Genomic DNA, 23,258 nt, shown 5'->3' with positions numbered 1-23,258 from the left:
AAGCCTCCTAAGGGTCCTTGCTGGGTGAACTTACTTGATGCAACTTTTGGCTTACATTGGATTTAAGCAGCTTACACCCATTCAATGCCAACTAATCAATGACAGATATTAGATGCCCAAAATTAAATATCCAGGCATTTAAATTTAGACTTCCTTTTGTGGTAAGCAGTGCAGAAGGGGATAAAATGTTGGAAAGTAGTTGAATAGGTGTGGGAGTTAAGGATAGAAAAAAAATGACCTTTGTCCAGTGGGGTCTGTAAATTTGAATAGTCAGATTCATAAACACACATAAACTCTTTTACATAAGTAAAAGAACACTAATCTAGGAATCAGAAAATCTGACCCCAGCATTTGCTGTATACAACCAACCCTTCCCTCATCTATACAACAAGTAAAATGATATTGTCCCTGCAAACCATAACTCTCACCCTCCCCATGACATTGTAAGGAAGATCAAATGAAATAATGTCAAGAAAAGTTCTTGGCAAACTATAAAACAAACATGCACAAAATTTTTATTAAGGTAATAAGCAGCCAAAAACTGAGTAGACTTTCCAAATATATAGGAAAATCATTCTGCCTTTTAGTGTGGGTTGAGGGATCTGAACAAGGTAGTTATGCTAGAAATGTCTTTTCTACCTTTGCCTTAGTTACCTAAAATTTCACCCTTTTGAAAAATGCCAAATCTTCTGGGCTAACAAACTGGGTATTTCATATTATGTCTGTCCTGCTGGAGGCATGGAGAACTCCTGAGAGAAAAAATATCTGAGAGAAACCTGAGAGACAAAAAAGAAAAAAAATCTTAAGTAATATGATGTGAAGGAAATGTAACAAATTTGAACTTCTAAAAAGTGTTTCTTAGGCCAGCCTCCAATACATTTAACGGGAAGAACTCATGCTTACCTCTAAGCAGCATTATTTACGAAGCTAGTCAAATATGTAAATGGTCAGGTTGATCATTGTAGTTTTATTAGTAAATGAGAATTGGGACAGCAGAAAGGTTTTCAGCCACAGGAGTAGATGGCTTGTCTTGTTTTTCTCTGGGTCCCTGGCCAGACATAGTGCTTGGTAAACCAGGACTTCCTCAAATGCTAGTAGCAGGAATGAAGGAATGAATACCAATCACTGAGTAGAGAGAGCAGAATAAAGTAAGAAAGAGATAAAGCATATTTTTCCTCTCTGTGAACTTATTACTCTTATAATAACATTTTTGCATCTTCTAGTTAGTTGTATTACTCTCTACCCCATTATAGTTTTGTGAATTTTCTCTCATTTACCCCCCTTTAGAATAACATTTAAATATCTTTAATAGGAGTGTAGCATTTATGTAGGTTTTTCTTTATGTATGATTTTTTTTCTGCTTTGAGATCAGAAATTTTTTTTATCCCTTTTGAGATTTGAAATGACAATTGAAGATAAATAACTAAAGGATGTTTATTAGTTTTTCAAAAATAAACATCAAGAGCCAAGAATATGGAATGGGAAAGGATAGTATCTTCAATAAAGGATAGTTTCCAGTGTTAGGAAAACTGGACAGCCACATGCAGAAGAATGAAACTAGACTCCTATTTTATACCATCTACAAAAACCAACTCAAAATGAGTAAAGACTTGAATGTGAGACCTGAATTCATTAAACTCCTAAAAGAAAAAAGGGAGTAAGATCTTTGACATTAGTCTTGGCAATGATTCCTTATCTAGGATACCAAAAACAAAGTCAGCAAGAGCAAAAACAAAAAGAGTGGGGCTACATCAAACTAGTAAGCTTCTAAACAGCAAAGGAAACCATCAACAAGATGTAAAAGCAACCGGGATCCCTGGGTGGCACAGCGGTTTGGTGCCTGCCTTTAGCCCAGGGCGCGATCCTGGAGACCCGGGATCGAATCCCACGTCGGGCTCCCGGTGCATGGAGCCTGCTTCTCCCTCTCCCTCTGCCTGTGTTTCTGCCTCTCTCTCTCTCTCTGTGTGACTGTCATAAATAAATAAAAAAAAAAATTAAAAAAAAAAAAGATGTAAAAGCAACCTACTGATGGAGAAAATATTTGCAAGTCATATATCCAATAATGGGTTAATAGCCAAAATATATAAAGAATGCATACAATTTGATAGCACGTACACAAAACTTTTTTTAAATGGACAAAGGACTTGAATAGTCATTTTTCCAAAGAAAACATGCAAATGACCATCAAGTATATGGAAAAGTACTCAACACCACTAATTACCAGGAAAATGCAAATGAAAACCACAATAAGATATCACCTCACATGAAAAAAAAAAAAAAAGAGATATCACCTCACACCCGTTAGAATGGCTACCACCAATAAGATAAGAGATAAAAAATGTTGGTGAGGATATAGAGAAAAGGGAACTCTTGCACATTGTCGGTGGGAATGTAAAATTAGCGTGCCCACTTTGGAAAACAGTATGGAGCTTCCTTAAAAAAAATTTAAGACAGAATCACCATTTGATCCAGCAAATTCACTTCTGGACACATAATTGACCCTTGACCAACATGAATTTGAACTGCGCAGGTCCACTTATATATGAATTTTTTTTATATAATACAGTACAGTACCACTGTAAATATAATTTCTCACCGTTATGATTTTCTTAATGTTTTTCTAGCTTATTTCATTGTTAGAATACAAAACATAATGCATATAACATACAAAATATGTGTTAATCAACTATTTGTATTATCAGCAAGGCTTCCAGTTAATAGTAGATTATAGTGATTAAATTCAGGAGGAGGTAAAAGTTACATGTAGAATTAAAAAAAAAATATTTGTTTTAATTCCAGTTAGTTAACATGCAGTGTTATACTAGTTTCAGGTGTACGGTATAGTCTTTCCACACTTCCATACATCACCTTATGGGTCATCATGACAAATGCACTCATTAATCCCCATCACCTATTTTATTCATCCCTCCGCCCACCTCCCTTCTGGTAATCATCAGTTTGTTCTCTATAATTAAGAGTCTGTTTCTTCAGGACTTCTGGATGGCTCAGTGGTTGAGTGCCTCCCTTAGGCCCAGGGCATGATCCTGGAGTCCTAGGATTGAGTCCCACGTCAGGCTCCCTGCAGGGAGCCTGCTTCTCCCTCTGGCTGTGTCTCTGCCTCTCTCTCTCTCTCTCTCTCTCTTTGTGTGTCTGCCATGAATAAATAAATAAAATATTTAAAAAAAGGAAAGGAAATTTCTCAAAGGCAGAAATAAAAAACAATCCACATATGAGTAAAATCTTGATATTTATTTCTCTGACTGATCTATTTCACTTAGCATAATACCCTCTAGCTCTATCCATATCATTGCAAATGGCAAGGTTTCATTCTTTTTTATGGCTGAATAATATTCCATTGATAAGTTATATGTGGATTTTTGAGTGTGTGGAATGTTGGTGCCCCTAACCCCCACATTGTTCATGGGTCAACATATATCCAAAGGAAATGAACGCAGGATATCAAAGAGGTATCTGCAGTCTCATGTTCATTGCAGTGTTATTCACAGTAGCCAAGATGTGGAAACAATCTGTTTATCAACAGATGAGTTGGTAAAGATATATATACAATGAAATATTATTCAGACATGAGATAAAAGGAAATCCTGCCATTTGTGACATAAATGGGCTGTGAGGGCATTATGCTAAGTGAAATAAGCTGAACAGTGACAGACAAATACTTCATGTTATCAATTATATGTGGAATCATAAAAAAAAAGAAACTCATAAAAACAAAATAGAAAAGTGGTTGCAAGGAGCTGGGGGTTAAGGGATATAGGGAATGATTGGTCAAAGGGTACAAACTTTCACTATAAGGTGAATCAGGTCTGAAGATCTAATGAAAACATGACTATGGTTGATAACATTGTATTGAAAAATTGAAATTTGCTAAGAGAGTAGAACTTAAATGTTCTTGCCCAAAAAAAAAAAAAATTATGCACTGTAATGGGTGTGTTAATAAACAGATGGGAGAGATTCCTTTCACAGTGTATATGTATATGAAATCACCACGATGTACACTTTAAATATCTAACAACTGTATTTGTCAGTTATACCTCAATAAAGCTGAAAAAAAAAGAAGGAAACATCTATCCATTAAAAAGAATCACAGAGATATCCTCTCATTGGAGATTAAAATTGGACATGCAATCTTCAAAGCCTTATCTAAGTTTAAGCTTCTATGATTCTAGTTGGCTGGGGAAAGCCATTTTTTTTCTTGTTCTGTCTTTTTCAGGGAACTGTTTCATATTCATCAAATGGTTGTGGGTTTTTAGACTTTGTGCAAAACACTTTGCAGTATCTATTTGAAGGTGGCTCAATATACATCATACACTCCTCATGTCCCACCCCATAGGCAGACAATTTCTGGTCGTTTGAGACAGTCTATTTTTCTTTTTAAGTTTGTGAGTTAAACTGTGTCTATCCTTTCATCACTGTGCTGTCTTGTGAAATAAGGAAGTGGATTGTTAGATTAGGTACCATCCATTGACTACGTTCCTTTTGGTTTGCTGAGGAAAATGCAGTTATTTACATTGATGAATAGCCTTAATTGGGTAAAATAGACTGGTAGTGCTGAGCTAATACCTTTAAATGTCTTGTCTTCTGCAATTAATATTCCCTTGTCACACATACATTTAAACAGTTGGAAGAAAGCCTTGTGTTCTTGACTCCTGTCAAACTTAACAAATGATTTTGTCAAGTCATTCCTTTCTGCCCTGGTTGATTGATAGCTAAATTTTGGTCTTCTAGCTTATGTAAAAAGTGTTAACTATGCCTTTCAGCTTGTAGGCAAGGGCATTTAAACCATTCTAATAGTCAATTTACAGAGGAATTACATTGCCTGTTTACTGGAGGGGTCAAAAAATGTGCCCCTGGTCATCAGGGACACAAATCAGAAGGCCCATGAGCTAATGAAGGCAGTATTTATGAGCCCCTGCATTTGCCGTATGACACGAAGTTCAAGGTGCCCCTGGTCTTGGCTGCTGAGGGCTCTGGCTCCCAATTTTGGGTATGCCTTTGCTCATGGACTATGTAATAGGTATATCTATTTAGTATGAATAGAGCTTGATTCTAAAACTCTTAAGAATGAGAATAAAAAATAGACTGCTAGGTTGTTACAGTACTAAATTTCATCTGGAAATTTTGGAGAGCTCTCTATAATAAGGCAGACCCCTGCTAACCTCTGCTACCACCTGGCTTGTAGATGTTCATACATAAGTGGATCCCACTTGTTTCTGGGAGAAGTTTCACTTCCCTTGCCTTGAGCCGTTGTGGAGTATCTCACAGTTTACCATTTTAAAACACTTTGGCCAATAAGTTATGTTACTATAGTTACATAAGAGCAACTATAGCCCATCAATATATTTTTGCAATAGATAGATCTTGAACCATGAGTCCTCCATTTCTTTTTTTTTTTTTTTAACAGACTCCTAAAGCCCAGGAGGTCACAGAGTCTCATAATGAATATCCAGCAGGTCCCTTTCAGCTCCTGGAGTGGGGATTCATTAGGACTCAACACCACATCTGCCTCTGGAGGGACCACTGATTCCCTCTTGTGGTGTCCATCTGCCACTGGGTCTGTTTCTTCATTCTCTACACTGTGGTTTTCTTCCTTGTGCTCTTATCTTGGGGAAGACTTCCAGAATTCTATATGCACTTCACTCATTAATCAGGAAACTGGATCATGAATATGCCTGCAATTTTTTATACCACCATCATATAATGTATGCAAAGCTGGCACAATGTAAACATATGAGAGGTTGTGTGTGTTAATATAGGCATGGTCTCTGAAGCCAGCCTGGGTTCAAATTCTGCACTGCCAGTTTTTATCGGCCATGTGATTGTGAGCAAATGACTGAATTCTATTGCCTCAATTTCCTCACCTATAAAATGGAGAAAATAGTAGCCAGCTCTTTTCAGAGAAATAAAGAAGTTATTCTAAGCATTCAGAATAGTGTCTATCATAAACTAAGCATTAAATAAAGTTTGTTTGCTGTCCTCCTCACTACTTTTCCTCCATGCCCCACTGCTGCAGTCTACTTCTGTCTTCTCCATGTGCCCTCCACTCTTCCAACCTCTCCTTCACTTCTTTTTACTGCATTCAGCAATTGTGAGCTCCATATTCCATTAACATTTTTACCAGCACCAAGGCAAGCTGTGTCTATGTTGGCTTGAGGCTCCTTGGAGATCCACGATCATCCTAGCACTCCCTTGGATCTTAGAGCACATTTTGCTATTTCTCCCAATGAAAGCTATTGCTCTAGCCTATTATGGAGGAAGAAGGGGACTTTGACACAGTCTTGTGTGTCCTGGGTAGAAAATAGAACCAACAGAAGGAGCCAAGAGCCTGCTACTGTTTTTCAGGATGAGCCCCAACCAACCCCTTCTTGTCTCAGCCCCTATGATTTTTAAGTACAACTTTTGAATTAAGGGGCTTGTTAAATCTATACAAATAAGAAATTGCAGCTATGATATTTTTAAGCATGGCCCATGACTGTATAATGGAACATATAGAGCAGACTACACTTAATTCAGTGATTTTGGTAAAATAACTGAATTGGAATGACATTAAACTAGTTAACTGATTGATTAGGAAATTATCTTGATGGTGTCTGTCCAAAAAGATGATTAAATGACCGCAAAAGCTTACTCTAATTAAATATGTATATTATCTCATCAGTTATCTATTGTCACAATAGTGTAGTATGACATTTCAGGGGCACACAATAATATTTGTTTCTCACTAGTCTGGGATGGTCACCTTGGTTGGGCCCTCTCATATGTCTGGCTTCAGTTGCTCTTGACTGACCTAAGATGGCCTTCATGGGGATGACTGAGGTGACTCAGTTCTATTCAACACTTTTGCTTTCCTTCTTGGGAGACAAGTGTCTAGCCCAGGCATGTGCTTCTCAAGGAAATGGCAGAGAACAAGACCAAGCAAACCTGAGGGTGAATGGACCTTTCGACCCCCTGTATGCATCATGATGGCCAATATCTATTGTCTCTAAGCATGTTACATGCCCAACCCAGAGCCAGAGACAGCAGGCACTACAGAGTTACATGGCAATGGGAATATGTATGAGGAGAGGTAAAGAATTAATACATTAATACAACAAATCTGTTGCAATTATTTAAGCTGGTCTCAGTGCTTCTTATTCCATCAAGACATGTTCCAATTTTTATCCTGGCTGTATTAGCACTCCTAGGGGAAAAATCTAAAGGGCAAGGACTATTTATTGGGCTAAACTAAACTGTCACATGTTTGCTGTTGGGGCCACGCACATAGGTATTGCTAACGATGACAGGTGTACTTTGAATTAATCCAGTAGAGCCTGAATGGGAGAGTGGGGGCATGGAGAAAAGCATGAAGACTGATAACTGTTATCGTTGTTGTTGCTGTTTTTTTTTTTTTTTTTGAAGTAATTGGTTCCATTAAGTAAAGAAGCTAGTATCCCAATTAAAATGACTTTGCTTCATAGAAGATAGTGCCATCAGGATAATGAATAGAATGACCAAAGAATTTTGTATTTCTCTTATAAAGGAAACAAAATAAAGCAAAACCAGTGACTATTTTCTAAGTGCTCTTCCACAGCATCATAGCTATGCCTCTGCTCCCGTCTGCCCCCACCCCCAGCCCAAACAATGAACAGTGCCATCATTACCAGCGGGCTGTGTGCATTGATGGCACCTTTGCTTATTAAAGTGGCTTTCTGTGGATTACTGCACGGACTGATTACCTTAATTGACCTTCATCCTGGCTAAAATTTGCCTGACTTAATGAGGCTCAATTTTTCTCAAGCCCCCTAGGCAGGATGGTTCCTGGCTCAGACACTTTGTTACTTTGATTTTTCATTTTTAATAACAATTACACCCCAAAGCTTGAGGAAATATGGTAAAATATGTCAGTAATTGTGAAGAGCCCTGAGCAGCTACATCCATGGAAAAATTTTAAGGTTTCCAAGTTTTGAGCCCATTTAAAATCACCCTCTACCCCCAATTTGACCTTGGTTGGTATGGCTTACAAAATTCTAGTGAAGAATTTAGTACTTGTTGACAGAATTTTTCTAAACATCTGTCTAAATGACAAGACAGATGTTCAACAGTCAGACATTTGTTAAATGTCATCAGCCCAGCCTAGACACTTGGATGTTAACTTTTATTTCTAAAAGTCAGGATGGCAGTGGATTGCTCAGACATACAGACAATTCTGCCTGAAAACTGGAATGCAAGAAGACTTAACTTGCAGGGAACTTAAAGCAAAGAAAGCTTTCACATTGCAGGAGAAATAGGATTGATTAGTATTAGCCACCTGTGCGGAGAAGTATTATGAAATATTATTTGAGCTCAGCATAAAAGAATGCTATGATTGATTAATCATGTCTGGCATAGGGATAGAAAGGAAATGTTAGCATACTTTCCATTCCTGACCTCTTCATAGTTTCTGATCTTATCTTTTATAAACAATGCTTCATCTTTATTATTTCCTGCATCTGTTTTGTCCATGTTCTGCCTATGCTTGATTAACTGAATTATTGATTTACTAGATATATTTTTTATTGGCCAGTCTTTGTTTTTGAGTCAGCCTCTGAATTCCCTTCATGTGTTTGGGGGAACTCATTATATGAATTTTGGTATAAGTAGTTAAATAGCCAGTATACTTATTTTCACAAACGCTTTTCCCCAATACTTTCTTTCTTCATGCTTGCAACTAGGTGTTGTTGGCACATGACCCAGAATTTGAGTTTATATTTCACTCAGATAAAAATCAGGTGCATTTGCCTAAGAGTTTGAATCAAAAGCTAGTGACACAAAGGCACAAGGTGTTCTAACATTTCTGAATTCTATCCTTCTTTGAACTAGCGGAATAGGCTTTCCACTTAAATCTGCCAGAATTAGTTTCTATGTTTGCAACTAAGAACTTGACTGATGCAATAGGTCTTCTAAGGCGGTGCTCCTCAAACTTTATTGTGCTTAGGAATCACCTACATGCCTTATTAAAATGCAGATTCTGAATGAAATGCAGGTCTAGGATGGGGCCTGAGGTTTGCATTTCTCTCAGGAATTGGCAGTTGTGCTGGCCTGTGGTTCACCCTTTAAGTATGAAGGGTCTGAAGAAGGAAAGGCAGCCTTAAAGAAGGCAGAGTTGGCAGGGAAAAGGAAAAGAAAAGCAAAAAAAAAAAAAAAAAACAGGAAATATTTTTCAGTCAGTTCTAGTTAAGGCTGACTAATAAACTTCAAAATGTGCAAAGGGTCCAACACAATATAATAGTATTTTTAATCATGTAATAACACTGGGCCAGTGACAGTATACTGGGAGGCTCTCCTTCATGCATTCAGGGAGTCAGATTGATTGTTGGAAGGTGGGTGGAGTTTGTCCATCTTCTTCAGCTATGGCTTCCCAGGTCACCTTGGGTGTCACATCTAGATTCCACCCAGATAGAAAGGGAGAGGAATATTAAGGAGTGTAGGTTAGAAGTGTCTGCTTGGTGTTTTTAAGTTTTTTATTATAAAGTAAACACAGGTATAGAAACCCACACACTATGAATATATAGTTCATTAAATTGCTATTATGCAGACACTCTTATAACCACTACGGAGGTCAAGAAGTAGAAATCTGCCAGCCTCCTTAAAACTCCTTTCTATGCCTTCAGTCTTCTCCAAAAATAACCATTATCCTGACTTTTAGAGTGTTGACTTCCTTATGTTTCTTTGTGGTTTAGTCACCCTAATGCACATCATCAGATGATGTAGTTTAGTTTTGCCCATAGTTTGGGATATATTTCTTTAGTCTCTTAACCTGTTGTGTCCCCATTCATCCCTTTTCTTTTGCTTATAATCCATCTGTTGAAGAACCTGGATGGCTTGTACTGTAAGTTTTCCACAGTTTGCATTTGGCCAATTAGATGCATGTGGTACAGGTCCATAGGTTATTCTGTATTTTCTGTAAATCACTAGAGGGATCCAGGGCTTCTATCCATTTCAGGTTTGATCCCTTTGGCAACTCTATAGTTGGGATTGTGCCATTTCATCAGAAGGTACATGGTGTCTAGTTTGTCTTTTCTTGTGTGTGTAATATTTTCAACCACTCATGTTCATTGCTTAGATTTTTTTCAATTCATGAAAGGTCGCAAAATGGTGGTTTTCTATCATTTTGTTTCCATTTAAGTGGAGGAAGTTTATAAAAAGACAATTTCTTCATAAAGAATTTTAGTTCATACAGGAAAGGCAAGATATAGTCTTGATTCTTTCAAGAGAAATAAATTGGTTCCTTGTCATCCTCTAAAGGTGACTGGCTAGTTTCTTTCTTTTTCCTTTCTTTCTTTTCTTTCTTTCTTTCTTTCTTTCTTTCTTTCTTTCTTTCTTTCTTTCTTTCTTTCTTTCTTTCTCTTTCTTTCTTTCTTTCTTTCTTTCTTTCTTTCTTCTTTCTTTCTTTTCTGTCTTTCATCATCATAAACTCATATATTTAAATATATCTGATAGGTTTTAATCCACTGGATTTTAAAATTTTTTGTGAAGTTCAAATTGTCTAATCTTTAGCCAAGTGAGAAGCTCCTAAGTTATTTTTGCATGAGCCTAGCTGTCTTTGATAGCTTTTTGCTATCTGGCACAATAAGATATTTCAGGCCTCTTGGTGTATCTCAGCCTCAAAGTGCTAACCATTTCTCCAAGAAGCCCTGATTTGTTTTAATGGAAAACAATATTTCAAAATGTTCACTGTTATTGGTCTGGCCATTGTTTTTAGGCCTTTTCATTGGACAGAACTGGGAAATTCTGTATGTGTTTAGTTTAAAATCTTGGGTTCATATTGATATTTCTTCTTCAGATCTAGGATTATAGGGTTTTTCCTAAACCTCTTTATTTTTTTCTTCTCTTTTCTACACCAGTACTCATTAACAAGGATAAAGGTGATAAGAGATAAATTCTCATGACTAACCATTTACTTTATTCTACCTTTGAACACAATAGTGTAGGAACAATAATATTCATACTACTACTATAATTAAAATTACACATAACAGTTACAAAATTTTTATATAACCTCTTCCCTTTTTCTTCTCATTTTTACAGTGTTATACTATGTCTTCATTACCAGATCATGTAAGATAATCTCTCTCATTCAACCATCATATATTCTTAGTTCTACAAACAAGTATATATCTAATGTTCACCGTGTTTCATGTTAATGTTTTCTGAGTAATTTTAGTTGTTAAGTCTCCTTCTCTAACAGATTCCCTGACAAAGTTACAATGGAACAATATTTTCTGTGTTCTTACTTGTTGATCAAATTTTGTCTTTCCCTTATATTTTTCAAAGTCAGTTTTGCTGGCTATAAAATTCTTAGCTCACATTTTCTTTCCTTGAGTATCTTAAATTATAGTATTTCATGTTCTTCTGGTATAAAGCTTTGCTATTTAAAAATCTGATGATCATCTATTTTTCTTTCCTTTATAAGCCATGTGTTCTATTTGCCTAAACACACAAGGATTTCCTCCTCTGTTTATTTTTTAGAATCCAGTTATTTTGCCTGACAATATACATCAGTCTTCTTAGGTACATGGTATGTCCTTCCAGAATGTAGTTAATGTGTCTATGAAAGTTTTCATGAGTTATAATTTTTAGTATTTGTTCTGTCTTCTTATCTTGGTTTTCTTCTTCAGATACCTCTGGTACCCATATATTAAATTTTTCTTTATCTATCTTCAATATTTGTCACTTTATCTCAAAATTTTTTTATCTCAAAATTTTAAAAATATTTTTTGAATTTCTTTTTTATTTTATTTATTTTAAAGATTTATTTATTTGAGAGAGAGAGAGCAGGGAGAGACAGAGATAGAGAGAGAGAGAAACTCAAGCAGACTCTATGCTGAGCATGGAGCCTGATGTGGAGCTTGATCTCACAACCTAGAGATCACAACCTGAGCCCACAACCTCAGCCGAAACAAAGAGTCTGATGCCTAACTGACAGTTAGAAGGTGGCCCTCTTTTGGATTTTAAAATGTTTTCCTTCTTTTCTCTTTCCACTTCTCCTAAGGCATTGCTATTGTGTTTATTCATTCCTTAGTCTTTTTTCTTTTTCTTTTTTTAAAGGACTTTTCTTTTATTTATAACTCTTTCATAAGTTTCATGATCTAGGGGTACCTGGGTGGCTCAGTTGGTTAAGTGTCTGACTTTGGGTTGGGTCATGATCTAGGGGTCCTGGGATCCAGCCCTGGATGGGGCTTCCCACTCTGTGGAGAGTCGGCTTATCCCTCTTCCTCTGCCCCTCCTCCCCGACTCGTGCTTGCTCTCTCTCTTTCTCTCCCTCTCTCTCTCAGTCTCATATGAATAAATGCAATATTTTTTTAAAGTTTCAAGACCTCATTCTGTAATCTTTCCTTTTTTCCTAACTTACGTCTTTTCTCATATTATCATTTTTTACTGTATTTTTATTTATTTGAGAGAGTTTACAGTTTTAATCTGAGGTATATGTATATGTTTCTGGCATACTTTCAGTGTGTGTAAGGATGGTATTATATTCCTTATTCTTCTTTTTCTTGTGGAAACTTTATGCGAGTTTTGACCTTGATAATTTTAAGTTGCTCATTTTTATATGAATTAACTCTCCTTGAAGGTTTAGAAAGAGGCTTGATGCACTCCGCTATTCTGACTTCACAGAGTTCTCACATCTGTTATTTTTGTCTGTTGTTAAGAAATATGGTGACTTGATTGCTGAGATAGCCTGGCTCTCTGCTCATCTTCCCCACTTCATCTGGGCCTTCTTTTTCTTTTACCTCTATTATCCCTGTCAAGTTCAATTTTGATTATACTCTCAATAGTTTCTCCTTCATCTGGGACTCTATCCTGGAAGAGAGCCATAGCAGATCAGTTTCAAGTATTCACTGCCCTATTCCCTCAGACCTTCTTATTTGGCTCTGCCACTTGTTACCTTGTAATTGCAGACAAGTTATTTAATGTTTCTCAGTCTCATTTTCTTCATTTGAAAAACTAGTATAACAATTGTACCTATTTTATGGTGGTGTTTTGAAGATTAAATGATATTATATGTAAAGATTAATTGAGTATCTGGTACATTGTGTGTATCTGGATTATATGAGCTCACAAATAGCCAACATTATTCCTGAGCTGTAGTTTATGTAGTTTTTTTTTTTAAGATTTATTTATTTATTTATTTATTTATTTATTTATTTATTTATGATAGAGAGAGAGAGAGAGAGAGAGGCAGAGACACAGGAGGAGGGAAAAGCAGGCTCCATGTCGGGAGCCCGATGTGGGAATCGATCCCGGGACTCCAGGTTCGTGACCTGGGCCAAAGGCAGGCGCCAAACTGCTGAGCCACCCGGGGATCCCCCCTGAGCTGTAGTTTAAAACATGCTACCAAATAAGTAGCTGATTATATTAATACTGCATAAGCTTTATCTATTTTATATGGTGAAATATCAAGCTCAATTCAGGGGTAAGCCAAACTAAGTTATATATATACATATATATACCTTATTGTAATTAACATGAAAAGGAACTGAGATTTTTCGAAGTTCTCCTTCTTCTAATGATAAATATGTATGTATCACCTTCCTGAAAGATGTGCCTGAATACTCCTGAATTATTATACTTGTTTGGAAAATATACACATTGTTTGCCATCTTCTCTTGCATTTATTTGCGTGTTTTCTCCCTGTATACATCCTGACAATTATGAGCAAAGCAGCACTGACGTGTTTTTCTAGATACAGTTTCATTTTTTTTTCATGCAGCTGCCCTGCTTCCCATTTAACAATGTGGAAATGGTGTGTAATTAAGCATTGTTAGATATTTGGGTATGTTTATTTTTACTTACCTTGAAGAGTAATTCTAGGTACTTCTTACTGGCTCACTGCAACTGTATCATCATAGCACTTGGAGGTTGTGAGAAGTTTCATGTTTCTACCTCCAGCAAATTCGAACAATGGATGTAGGAAGGGCAGACTACTGCAAAAAGGTGAAGTTTTAGGGGTGGCTTCAAGGCCTATCTCTTCATCTAAAGCTCTCCCCACTTGCTGGTTGATGCTTAGATTTCTCCGTTTTTCTAACAAGCCTTGAACTGAGTCCTGTGTCCTTGAGCTGTATCATGATTCAAAACTTCCTAAATGGAGACATTTGAACCAATGAAGGAGGAAAATAGACATTAGATAGGAGAGGGCCTATAATGTATTAAGCTACAGGCCATATATGTAACTTTCAAATTGATATTTTATATAATTAATTGAAAACCATCTATCAGTTATCTCTCTTTGTTTCACTTTTTTTTTTTCTAAAGACTTTTATTTATGAATGAGAGACATAGAGAAAGAGAGAGGCAGAGACACAGGCAGAGGGAGAAGCAGGCTCCATGCAGGGAGCCTGATGTGGGACTCGACCCGGGGTCTCCAGGATCAGGCCCCTGGCTGAAGGCGGCGCTAAACCGCTGAACCACCAGGGCTGCCCTCTTTATTTTACTGTGATATGATAAGCACTGGGAAAATTAATAAGAGTTGAAACATTATTTCCATGGATAATGAGAACTGGGCATAGTTTAGAAAAATGTTTTATTCTCAGGTAGTTATATAATCCATATCGCTAAATGAATAATAGACTCATAAATACACCATTCTTCTATTCCTTAATTGTGTGTGTTTTGTTTTTGTTTTTTACTGCAGCTTCGGAAAGCAGTGATGGATCACATATCTGATTCTTTCTTGGAAACCAATGTCCCTTTGCTAGTTCTCATTGAGGCTGCAAAGAGTGGGAATGAAAAGGAAGTGAAGGAATATGCCCAGGTTTTTCGTGAGCACGCCAACAAACTGGTGGAGGTAAGTCAGGAAAAGCCTGAGGAGTAGAATTTACTGTTGGGTTTAGTCTCCACATATAGCTCTTGCAGTTTCAGTAGATAGCCCTTCTTTAGCTTTCCTGAAGAAATAAAGTCTTGGAACCTCTTTTTTTTTTTTTTTTTTTTTTTAACCTTCTGATGCTCCATCCCTTGCAGAAGAGGAAGATTATTAGTATTCTCTCCTTTATCTATCCCACAATTCTAAACATGTTCTGGAAAATGATAATTTTTCTGAAAAAATAGGAGAGGCTAAGATAGGAGAGGTAGAAGAGAAGCTCCAAAATGCTGAATGCCAGCTTTGATTTGAGGGAGTTGAATTAAAATTGCCAAGGGAAGGTTTAAATATTGATCCCTTTTCTTCTTCCTTATCCCCATCTCTACTCCATGCCTCTGCACCTAGATTAGCTGGCCACATTATGAACTGGTGAAAAAAATATCTCACTTTCCCCATAGAGATACTGGGATACCTGATGAAGGATCTTGGGGCAGTAGGATGAGATGAGTCCAAGTTCAGAGTCCTAAGGATATTCTATGTGTGAGATAAACCAATGGGAATTGTCTTATAAATGCAGAATTGTGTTATGTAATATTGAAAAAATATTTATTTAAGGCAAACAAAATAAGAGTGAAATGACAACCAGGCTGCCTATATCTAGGAGCTGAAAACCAACAGCTTGGCAAAGGTTGGATTTTGTGATGTGGGACTGAATAGAAACTTAAATATGTTAAATAATATGTGTGTGTAGATGCTAGAGGAAGAGTCTAGAAGGGGAAAAGATTCTGGCAAATTTAGGGAATAGTTCTTAGGGCCAAGCTCTGAGCACTTAAAAACAACAACGAAACTCTGGTATCGTTTACACTTTAACTCAGGATAAAATGAAATTACTCAAATAACAGGCAACTTAAATGCAAGCTAAAAATAAAATAGATTTGGAGCAGGGGTAAAGTGGGAAGGGGAGAAGGAAGAAGAAAACAAATAATACTGAATGAATGCTATAAAAGTTTTGAATATTCATATGTAATAAAATAATAGTATTAACAGAGTTAGGTCATGCATTTATATAACTTCAATGTTTATAAAATAATTGCAGACTTTATAGAAAATGTTAAAGGTGTGTTGCAGGCATGGCGGGCAGAAACAGGGACATGTGTTTAGAGTTGTGTGATAAACATATCCTACTTCCAGTCTTGTCTGTGTCATTGTGTAATCCTATACATAGACTTATTTGAGATAATACTTAAGGTTCACACTTGATGCCCAGTGTAAATGTGAGTCCAAGCAGCCCTCATATCTACTCTTTCTTCCTTCTCCTATGATAGACCCTCGACTCATTCACCATTTCCCCTCATCCTATCTGTAGGATTCACTCTAGGGGTATCCAGCCACTGTGAGTGGTCCTTAACCCTAAACTTGTAGCAGAAGCAGAAGCTCAGGTCAGTCAGAACTCCATGCTTCAGAAAATCATTGTGTTGCTTCTCTCAGTTATTCCCTTCACTACCCGTGGTCTGGTCACTGCAGCCAGCAGCATTTCGGAATGTCTCGGTGCCTAGGAGATGAAGCAACTGAGATGTGCGATTGGCCTCTGTTGGGTTGGAGAAGACTGGAATCAAAATAATTTCTGTAGTTTATGTCCTTCAAATAAGTGCTAGATTGCTGATGCATACGTGTTAAAAAAAAATGCTGGAGCATGGGCTGAGAGTCACCAGTTTTCTCATTTTTAAAGTACAAATATATATATATATATATATATATAGAAGTGGGCATCTTTTCAAGCCTTTAGGTATTTGTGTCCGTAATGTGAAAAATTTTGTTAATATATTGATTTTATATCCATTGACCTTGATAATTCACCTACTGATTCCAGAGTTTGTTTCTTTTGGGTGTTCTGTGTATACAATCATGCTGTCTGCAAAATATGACAGTTGTATTTCTTCTTTTCCAATTCTTTTACCTTGTTCTTTCCTCTCATCATTGCACTAGCAAGGACCTTCAGTAAAATATTGTGGAGATTTATATTTTTGTTACTTCTAGACCTCCATGAGAACATTTTAATATTTTACCATTAATTCTATTGTTCGTTCTAGACTTCTCACAGATTTTTTTGTTTGCTTAATTTAGTTCTCTCTTATTACTCATTCGCTTAAAGTATAGAATTGTATCAAACAAGTTTTCTGCACATATTGAGACAATTACGTTTTTTGTTTCCTTTGATCTCCTTCAGGAGTATTGGTATCTAAATTATGCTTTCCCTCAAAAAATGAGTAGAAAATATTCCTTCTATTTATTTTTGGAAGCGAATGAGTAAGACTGTCATTACTTATTGTTATTTCTTTTTGATATTTGGAGGAATTCACTCATACAGCAACCTGAGCCTGGGTGTTTGCTTGAGGAAAGGTTTACATTGCAGGTTCAACTATTTTTACTAAACACAAGCCCATTTAAATTTTCTATTTCTTTTTAAGTCAGCTTTCATAAGTTGTATTCTAGGAATTGTTATTTTTACTTAATTTCCTAATTATTTGACATAAAATTATCCATAATATTCTCCTTTTAAAAATAATCTGTAGCTGCATTATTATTTCTTTTAACTTCTTATACTGCTAATTGGTATCTTCTCTCTTTTTTCTTGATTACTTTTGTAAGAGGTTTATCAATTTAATATTTTCTTTAAGGTTTGCAAATTTTCTTTGTTTTCTATTTTATCTATGCTGTTATTCTTTTTATTTTTCGGCTTTCTTCTGATATATCTTACTGTTTTTCTAGCTTTCTAAAATAAATAATCACATTATTGATTTTTAGCCTTTCTTATTTTAATAATATATGCATTTAAGGCTTAATTTTTCCCTAGCTATGCTTTTATCTGGCTATTTTCTATTGACCTAGTTTTCAGCTCACTCATCCTGCTTCCATCTGTGTCCAATGTGTTTGAAACTGATCTATTGGATTCAATTGTTTTTTTAAAATTTCTATTCAATTTTTAAAATTGATTCCAGTTCTCTAGCAGCAAATTCATTATTGGGTCCTCTCTTTTAAAAAGATATGTTAGGGGTCCCTTTCCATTTTGCCCCCACAACTGGGCAAGCAAGGAAGAAAACTGACCTTTCTTTTGATGTCAGTAGGGAAGTTTGAACCATTCAAATCCTAGCTCCCACATGGAGGTCTCAACCCGAGTCCACCTCCCTAACATGATAAAAACCAAAACCATTTATTCTTCTTTGGGCTGACACTACTATAAACTAGCTTAGGTGCCTTCTCTGCTCTTCCTCAAAAGTCCCTTTTTGTGACTAAGAAACCTTCTCATACCTTATTCATAGGTGTGCTGCATCCTCACTCTCAAAATGCAAGCCATTTTTTGTGTGTGGCTGGGGAAGAGCTCTCTCTGTGAGGCAACCACAAAACAGAAACAAAATTGACCAAAATATTAGGATTCTTTGACTTGGACTTTAAAAATAACTATAATTAACATATCTCTTTAAAGATTGATTGATTGATTGACTGATTGATTTAAGAGAGGTGAAGGGAGAGAGCAGGTGCATACAAACAGGAGGGAGGAGCAGAGGAAGAAGCAGCAGCAGACTCCCTGCTGAGCAGGGAGCCAGGTGTGGGGCTCAATCTCAGGACCTTGAGATCATGATCTGAGCCAAATGCAGACACTTAACTGGAAAGGGAGAAGACTGGGTCCTAAAAGCTGTCAGCAAACATTCAATATGAAGTAAGAATCTTCATTTGGGTTGACCCCTGATGTTTGATGACTGGAATGTGCCATGTTTCATTTAATTGAATTTTGTTGTTTTTTGTTTTTTAAAAGATTTTATTTATCTATTCACAAAAGATATTCATGTAGAGAGAGGCAGAGACATAGGCAGAGGGAGAAGCAGGCTGCCTGCAGGGAGCCTGATGTGGGACTCAATCCCAGGACCCCAGGATCACGACCTGAGCCAAAGGCAGATGCTCAACCACTGAGCCACCTAGGTGTCCCTCATTTAATTAAATTTGAATTTGAATTTAAGTGAGCTATTATGGAGCTCTGTGAGGCTTCCAAAATGGAGATAGACTTTATTGTGGCATCTGTAATAAGCTTGATTTTTATCTTGATTATGGATTTTTTTAAATGTCAGCTGATTTTTTTATTAAATGGCCAACATTTGTATGGGAAAATATAAAGGGTCTGTGTTGTAGTCTGGGCTGCTATAAGAAAATACTACAGAATGGGTGGTTTTTCAGCAACAGAAATTTATTTCTCACAGTTCTGGGGGTTGAGAGGTCTAAGATCAAGGCACAGAAAAGGGTGCATTCTGTTAAAGGCCCTCTTCCTGGTTCATAGCCAGTGACTTCTCACTGTGTCCTTATGTAGTGGAAGGCATAAGGGATCTCTGTGGAGTCTTTCTTGTAAGAACATTGACCCCATTCATAAGGGCGCCATCCTTATGACCTTAGAGCCTCCAAGGCTCCACCTCCTAGTACCTTCATATTGGATATTAGGATTTCAGCATATGAATTTTGGAGGACAGACACCAATGTTTGGACTATAGAGTCTGGATAGTGTTTTCTCTTTCCAGAAAGGATTTACTTTTTTCTAAAGGACACAGATGTTGTGATGAGCACCAGTGTTACATGGAAGTGTTGAATCACTAAGTTATACACCTGAAACTAATATTATACTGTATGTTAACTAAAGGGAATTTAAATAAAAATTTAAAAAAGGGGGGCAGCAGAGAGATAGCTCATTTCAACCCAAAGACTGAAGTGTCTTGAGGCTAGTTTGTAGTCTTTGTCAGTTGTAGTCTACCTTTCTTTTACCCTAGTCCTATGAATAGTCTTCTAGGGGTACAACCAGAGGACGGGATGTGTTACCAATGATCTCACCTTATTTATAGAACAGTTTCTCCAGTTTTTGTTTTCCCATCATCATGATATGGTTGAAAACTTTGTTTTGCTTTTTGGATGCTTTTAATTTGCTTCTTTATTTTTTTTTTGGGGGGGGGAGGGGGCAGACAGTGGGGAGGGGCAGAGAGAGAGAATCTTAAGCAGGCTTCATGCCCAGTACAGAGCCCAATGTGGGCCTCTGTCTCACAACTCTCAGATCATGACCTGAGCCAAAATCAAGAGTTGGACACCTAACCTACTGACCTGCCCAGGTACCCCTAATTTGCTTCTTGACTGTTGGTACATGTAACTTAATAGAGAAGACCTTAATAAAAAAACAAACAAACAAACAAACAAAAAACCTGTGATCAAATGCCAGTCTTTGAACTCCTCGTTCTCCATGAGACCTTTGGCTCCTTGGCTGTCCTGGACTCCAATTTTTGCCTCTCCAGCCCTATGAGATAGCTGGAAACTCTAAATAATTCTCTTTTTTCTCTGCAGTTACCTTCCATCGGCTGTCTCAGTTTCTCTTTCAACACTAAGAATTAGCAAATGCTTGGGAAGGAAAGTAAAATGCACAAAGTTAGGCTCCCTTCAATGAGCATCACGTTTTGAATTAGTCTAGGTTTTGACCCTCTTGGCAGCTGTTCCATATTTTCAAGGAAATGACTTTTTCCTGCATTTCTAGTTGTGCTCAGCAAGAGAATCGGTCTCTTACTGGCTACTCCATTCAGTCTGAAAGTAGAAATCCCTGAGAGAGCTGGTTCAGACAAGTTTGTGGGGACTTTTTATTTGTTTGTTTCATTCATATTTTTAGTCAAAGATCTCTTTTTTCAATGGAAATATTGAGCGTCCATACCTCAAAGAAATACACTAATCAATAAGAATAGTTCTTACGAGATTGAAATAACAATCTCAGTCCCTCCTCCACTTTCTGCAATTCCTTTACTTAGTGCCTTCTTCTGCCAAACACCACCTCACAATCCTCCCAGGGCACATTTGATCCCTGTTTGAGAACTTCTGATGGAACTTTGCGTTGCCATTAATGCAAATTATGTAAGAATTATATATCAGATAATTTTGAATGGAGAATGAATAAATGCATAAAATAATCTATGAATCAGTGGTGATAATTTTAGCTCTTCAATATTTTTTTTTTGTTATTGAGTTTTGTTATAGTATATTCAATTTTCCATCAATTTTTGTTTGTTTTGGGAAGCCTAGGTGGCTCAGTGGTTGGGCTTGTGCCTTCGGCTCAGGATGTGATCCCGGAGTACCGGGATCGAGTTCTGCATCGGACTCCCTGTATGGAGCTTGCTTCTCCCTCTGCCTGTGTCTCTGCCAATCTCTCTGTGTCTCTCATGAATAAATAAATAAAATTTAAATTTTTTTCTCATATGTGTGTGCTATTTTCTCCCAGTTTGGTATTTGCTATTCACAGAGATTGATGTGATAAAGTGAATAGAGGATGCCACAACCTATAATACAATATTGTCATCCTTAGAAAACCTGTAACAAGGACAATTTTAGTGCAAATAAGATATTACTAAAATATGAATCAGTAAAAAAATATAATTTGGCTTTTCATAATTTCCTTAACAAGTAAAATTGTTTGGTTTTCTTCCCCACAATGTTTCCAACTTTTAATAAAGATTAGGTGAACTCACACCAGGGTTTTTTGATTAAAAGAATTTAACAGGTCTGTTTTGATTATTTGTGATCTATAATATCAGCCAATATAGGAAGTATCACTAGTAGAAATGAACTTTTTTCTTAATCTATTTTCCTTCATCTCCAGAATCCAGCTAACTCATACCCTCTGAGATTTAGCTAAGGGCTTCAAAGCAGAGCTGACTCAGGGTGTACTGAGCTTATCAGAGGACCCCTGTTGTACCTCCTTTCCAAGGCTTTTGGAGAAATGGAATGCAAAGTATGGTAGCACAGTACCAAAGTAATGTGGCCTGAGTAGGGGTGGCAAAATAGGCATTGTTGCAAAGGAAATAAAAAATGGAAATCTGGAAACTGAGATGCAGAGTCAATATAGCTATTTTCAGAATCTCCAAACTGATTTTATCATTTCCATTGCTTTCCTACTTAATGTGCCTCTCTTTCTCCTACTACATCTCTCCCATTAACACCAATACAGTATGTATGCAAGCTACACATGCTATTATCTGGTGGACTGCAGTGTCCTCCCAGCAGTCCTCTCTCATCTGCCTGGTCCTCCTTCAGTCCCTTCTGCAGACAGCAGCCGCCACAGTGAACTTCTAAAAATACAAATCAATCATGCAATGTCTCTTTCCTAGACCATTCAGAGACTTCCTATTGTTCTCAGGTGAAAGGCCAACTTATTAAAGGACTGTGCAAGGCTTGCATGATCTGGCCCCTTCTTTAATCTCCAGGCTAGTCTTCCTGTCCTCTCCCACTTCCCACAATGTATCAGCCTGACACAAACCATCTTTCACTTGTCAGGTGTGCCATGCTCCGCTCCACCCCAGGCCTGCACTTGTGTTGTCTCTTTCCTGACATACTCTGTGTTGTCTCTTTCCTGATATACTCTCCATTCTACCTCTTCCTCTCATTTCTAATCATTGTTCAGATTTCAGCTCAAACATCATGTCCCTAAATGGGATTCGTTCCCTGTGTTTTTTTGCCCTCGTGGAGCCTTATTTATTTTTGATTTGCACACATCCAGCTCTATGACTGTATGATATTTCTCCTGCTAGATGAGCAATTCCTTTAGAAAGAGACCATGTCTGATGGATTCCTAACTACACTGCAGCATGTGGCTGAGCGGCTAGCATATAGCTGGTATTCAATAAACAGATATTGACTAAATAATGAATAAAATAATAAATGCAGCCGGGGATACTGCCAACTTTTTGGCTTCTGAGGTAATATATTTTAACAGCACAGCTGCAGGTCCCCAAACAGGTGCCTCTGGGGTTACTAAAGAGGCATTGTGCTTATATAATTCTGTAATTTACTACAAAGGAGGAATTTCAAATCTAAGAAGGACTAATGTGGAGAACTCCCATTTCTACTGAGTAGAAAGGCCCTGCTGTTGGCTGATTTTGGGAGAAGTTAAATGGATTCTCCTCAGGATGTTTCTGAGGTAGGGCCCCTAACTCTGCTGTCATTTCTCTCCTGCCCACCACCGCACAAGCATACAGTTGTCTGATCTTTGGTTACAGAGGATGTGGGAGAGGGAGCTAGTTCTGGCACAGTAAAGCACACATTTGAGGCCATAACAGTGACAAGTTTGACAAGGGAATCTCAATTCTCCACTTCATCTTCTGAGTTACTCCTGATGTCAGCACCCCATTGGGTGAGACTTGATCTGTGGCAAGTGGAAGATTTGAAATAAGGGGCAAATCCTAATATTCAGAATCATTAATGTGATCATCTATAAAGCACAGACTGCCTCTGTTTCAGCTTTGAGTAAATTGCTTTTCTCAATCAATCTTTCCACTTCATTCGGAGAAATTCATTCAGCAACAAATGTACTGAGTGGCTACCATGTGCCGACCATTGCTAGCAATACAACCATGAA

At 37.2% G+C, this 23,258-nt stretch overlaps 1 protein-coding gene and 1 long non-coding RNA gene across 11 annotated transcripts in view; one reads left to right on the top strand and one right to left on the bottom strand.

Annotated features, from left to right (window-relative positions):
• The window catches only part of CTNNA2 (catenin alpha 2), a 1,086,013-nt gene that overhangs the window by 828,263 nt on the left and 234,492 nt on the right, over positions 1-23,258 (top strand). For all 9 annotated transcript variants that reach the window (XM_025453745.3, XM_025453746.3, XM_025453748.3 and 6 more), the window contains one exon: positions 14,669-14,821. In XM_025453745.3, the coding sequence (XP_025309530.1) occupies positions 14,669-14,821 (153 nt within the window). The remainder of the gene's footprint in view (positions 1-14,668; positions 14,822-23,258) is intronic.
• The window catches only part of LOC112664289 (uncharacterized), a 69,827-nt gene that overhangs the window by 5,491 nt on the left and 41,078 nt on the right, over positions 1-23,258 (bottom strand). Inside the window, exons 2-5 of one of the 2 annotated variants that reach the window (XR_003139625.3) lie at positions 18,143-18,218; positions 13,831-14,115; positions 904-1,125; positions 515-776 (exon numbers count right to left, since the gene is read on the bottom strand). This is a non-coding gene — a long non-coding RNA (uncharacterized LOC112664289). Of the gene's footprint in view, positions 1-514; positions 777-903; positions 1,126-13,830; positions 14,116-18,142; positions 18,219-23,258 lie in introns of those variants that run through there. The other variant, XR_004806171.2, reaches the window with a different exon arrangement.

The sequence above is a fragment of the Canis lupus genome, chromosome 17 (genome assembly GCF_003254725.2).
Source record: "Canis lupus dingo isolate Sandy chromosome 17, ASM325472v2, whole genome shotgun sequence".
NCBI classification, from domain to species: domain Eukaryota; kingdom Metazoa; phylum Chordata; class Mammalia; order Carnivora; family Canidae; genus Canis; species Canis lupus.
This window is presented reverse-complemented; position numbering and strand designations above follow the sequence as displayed.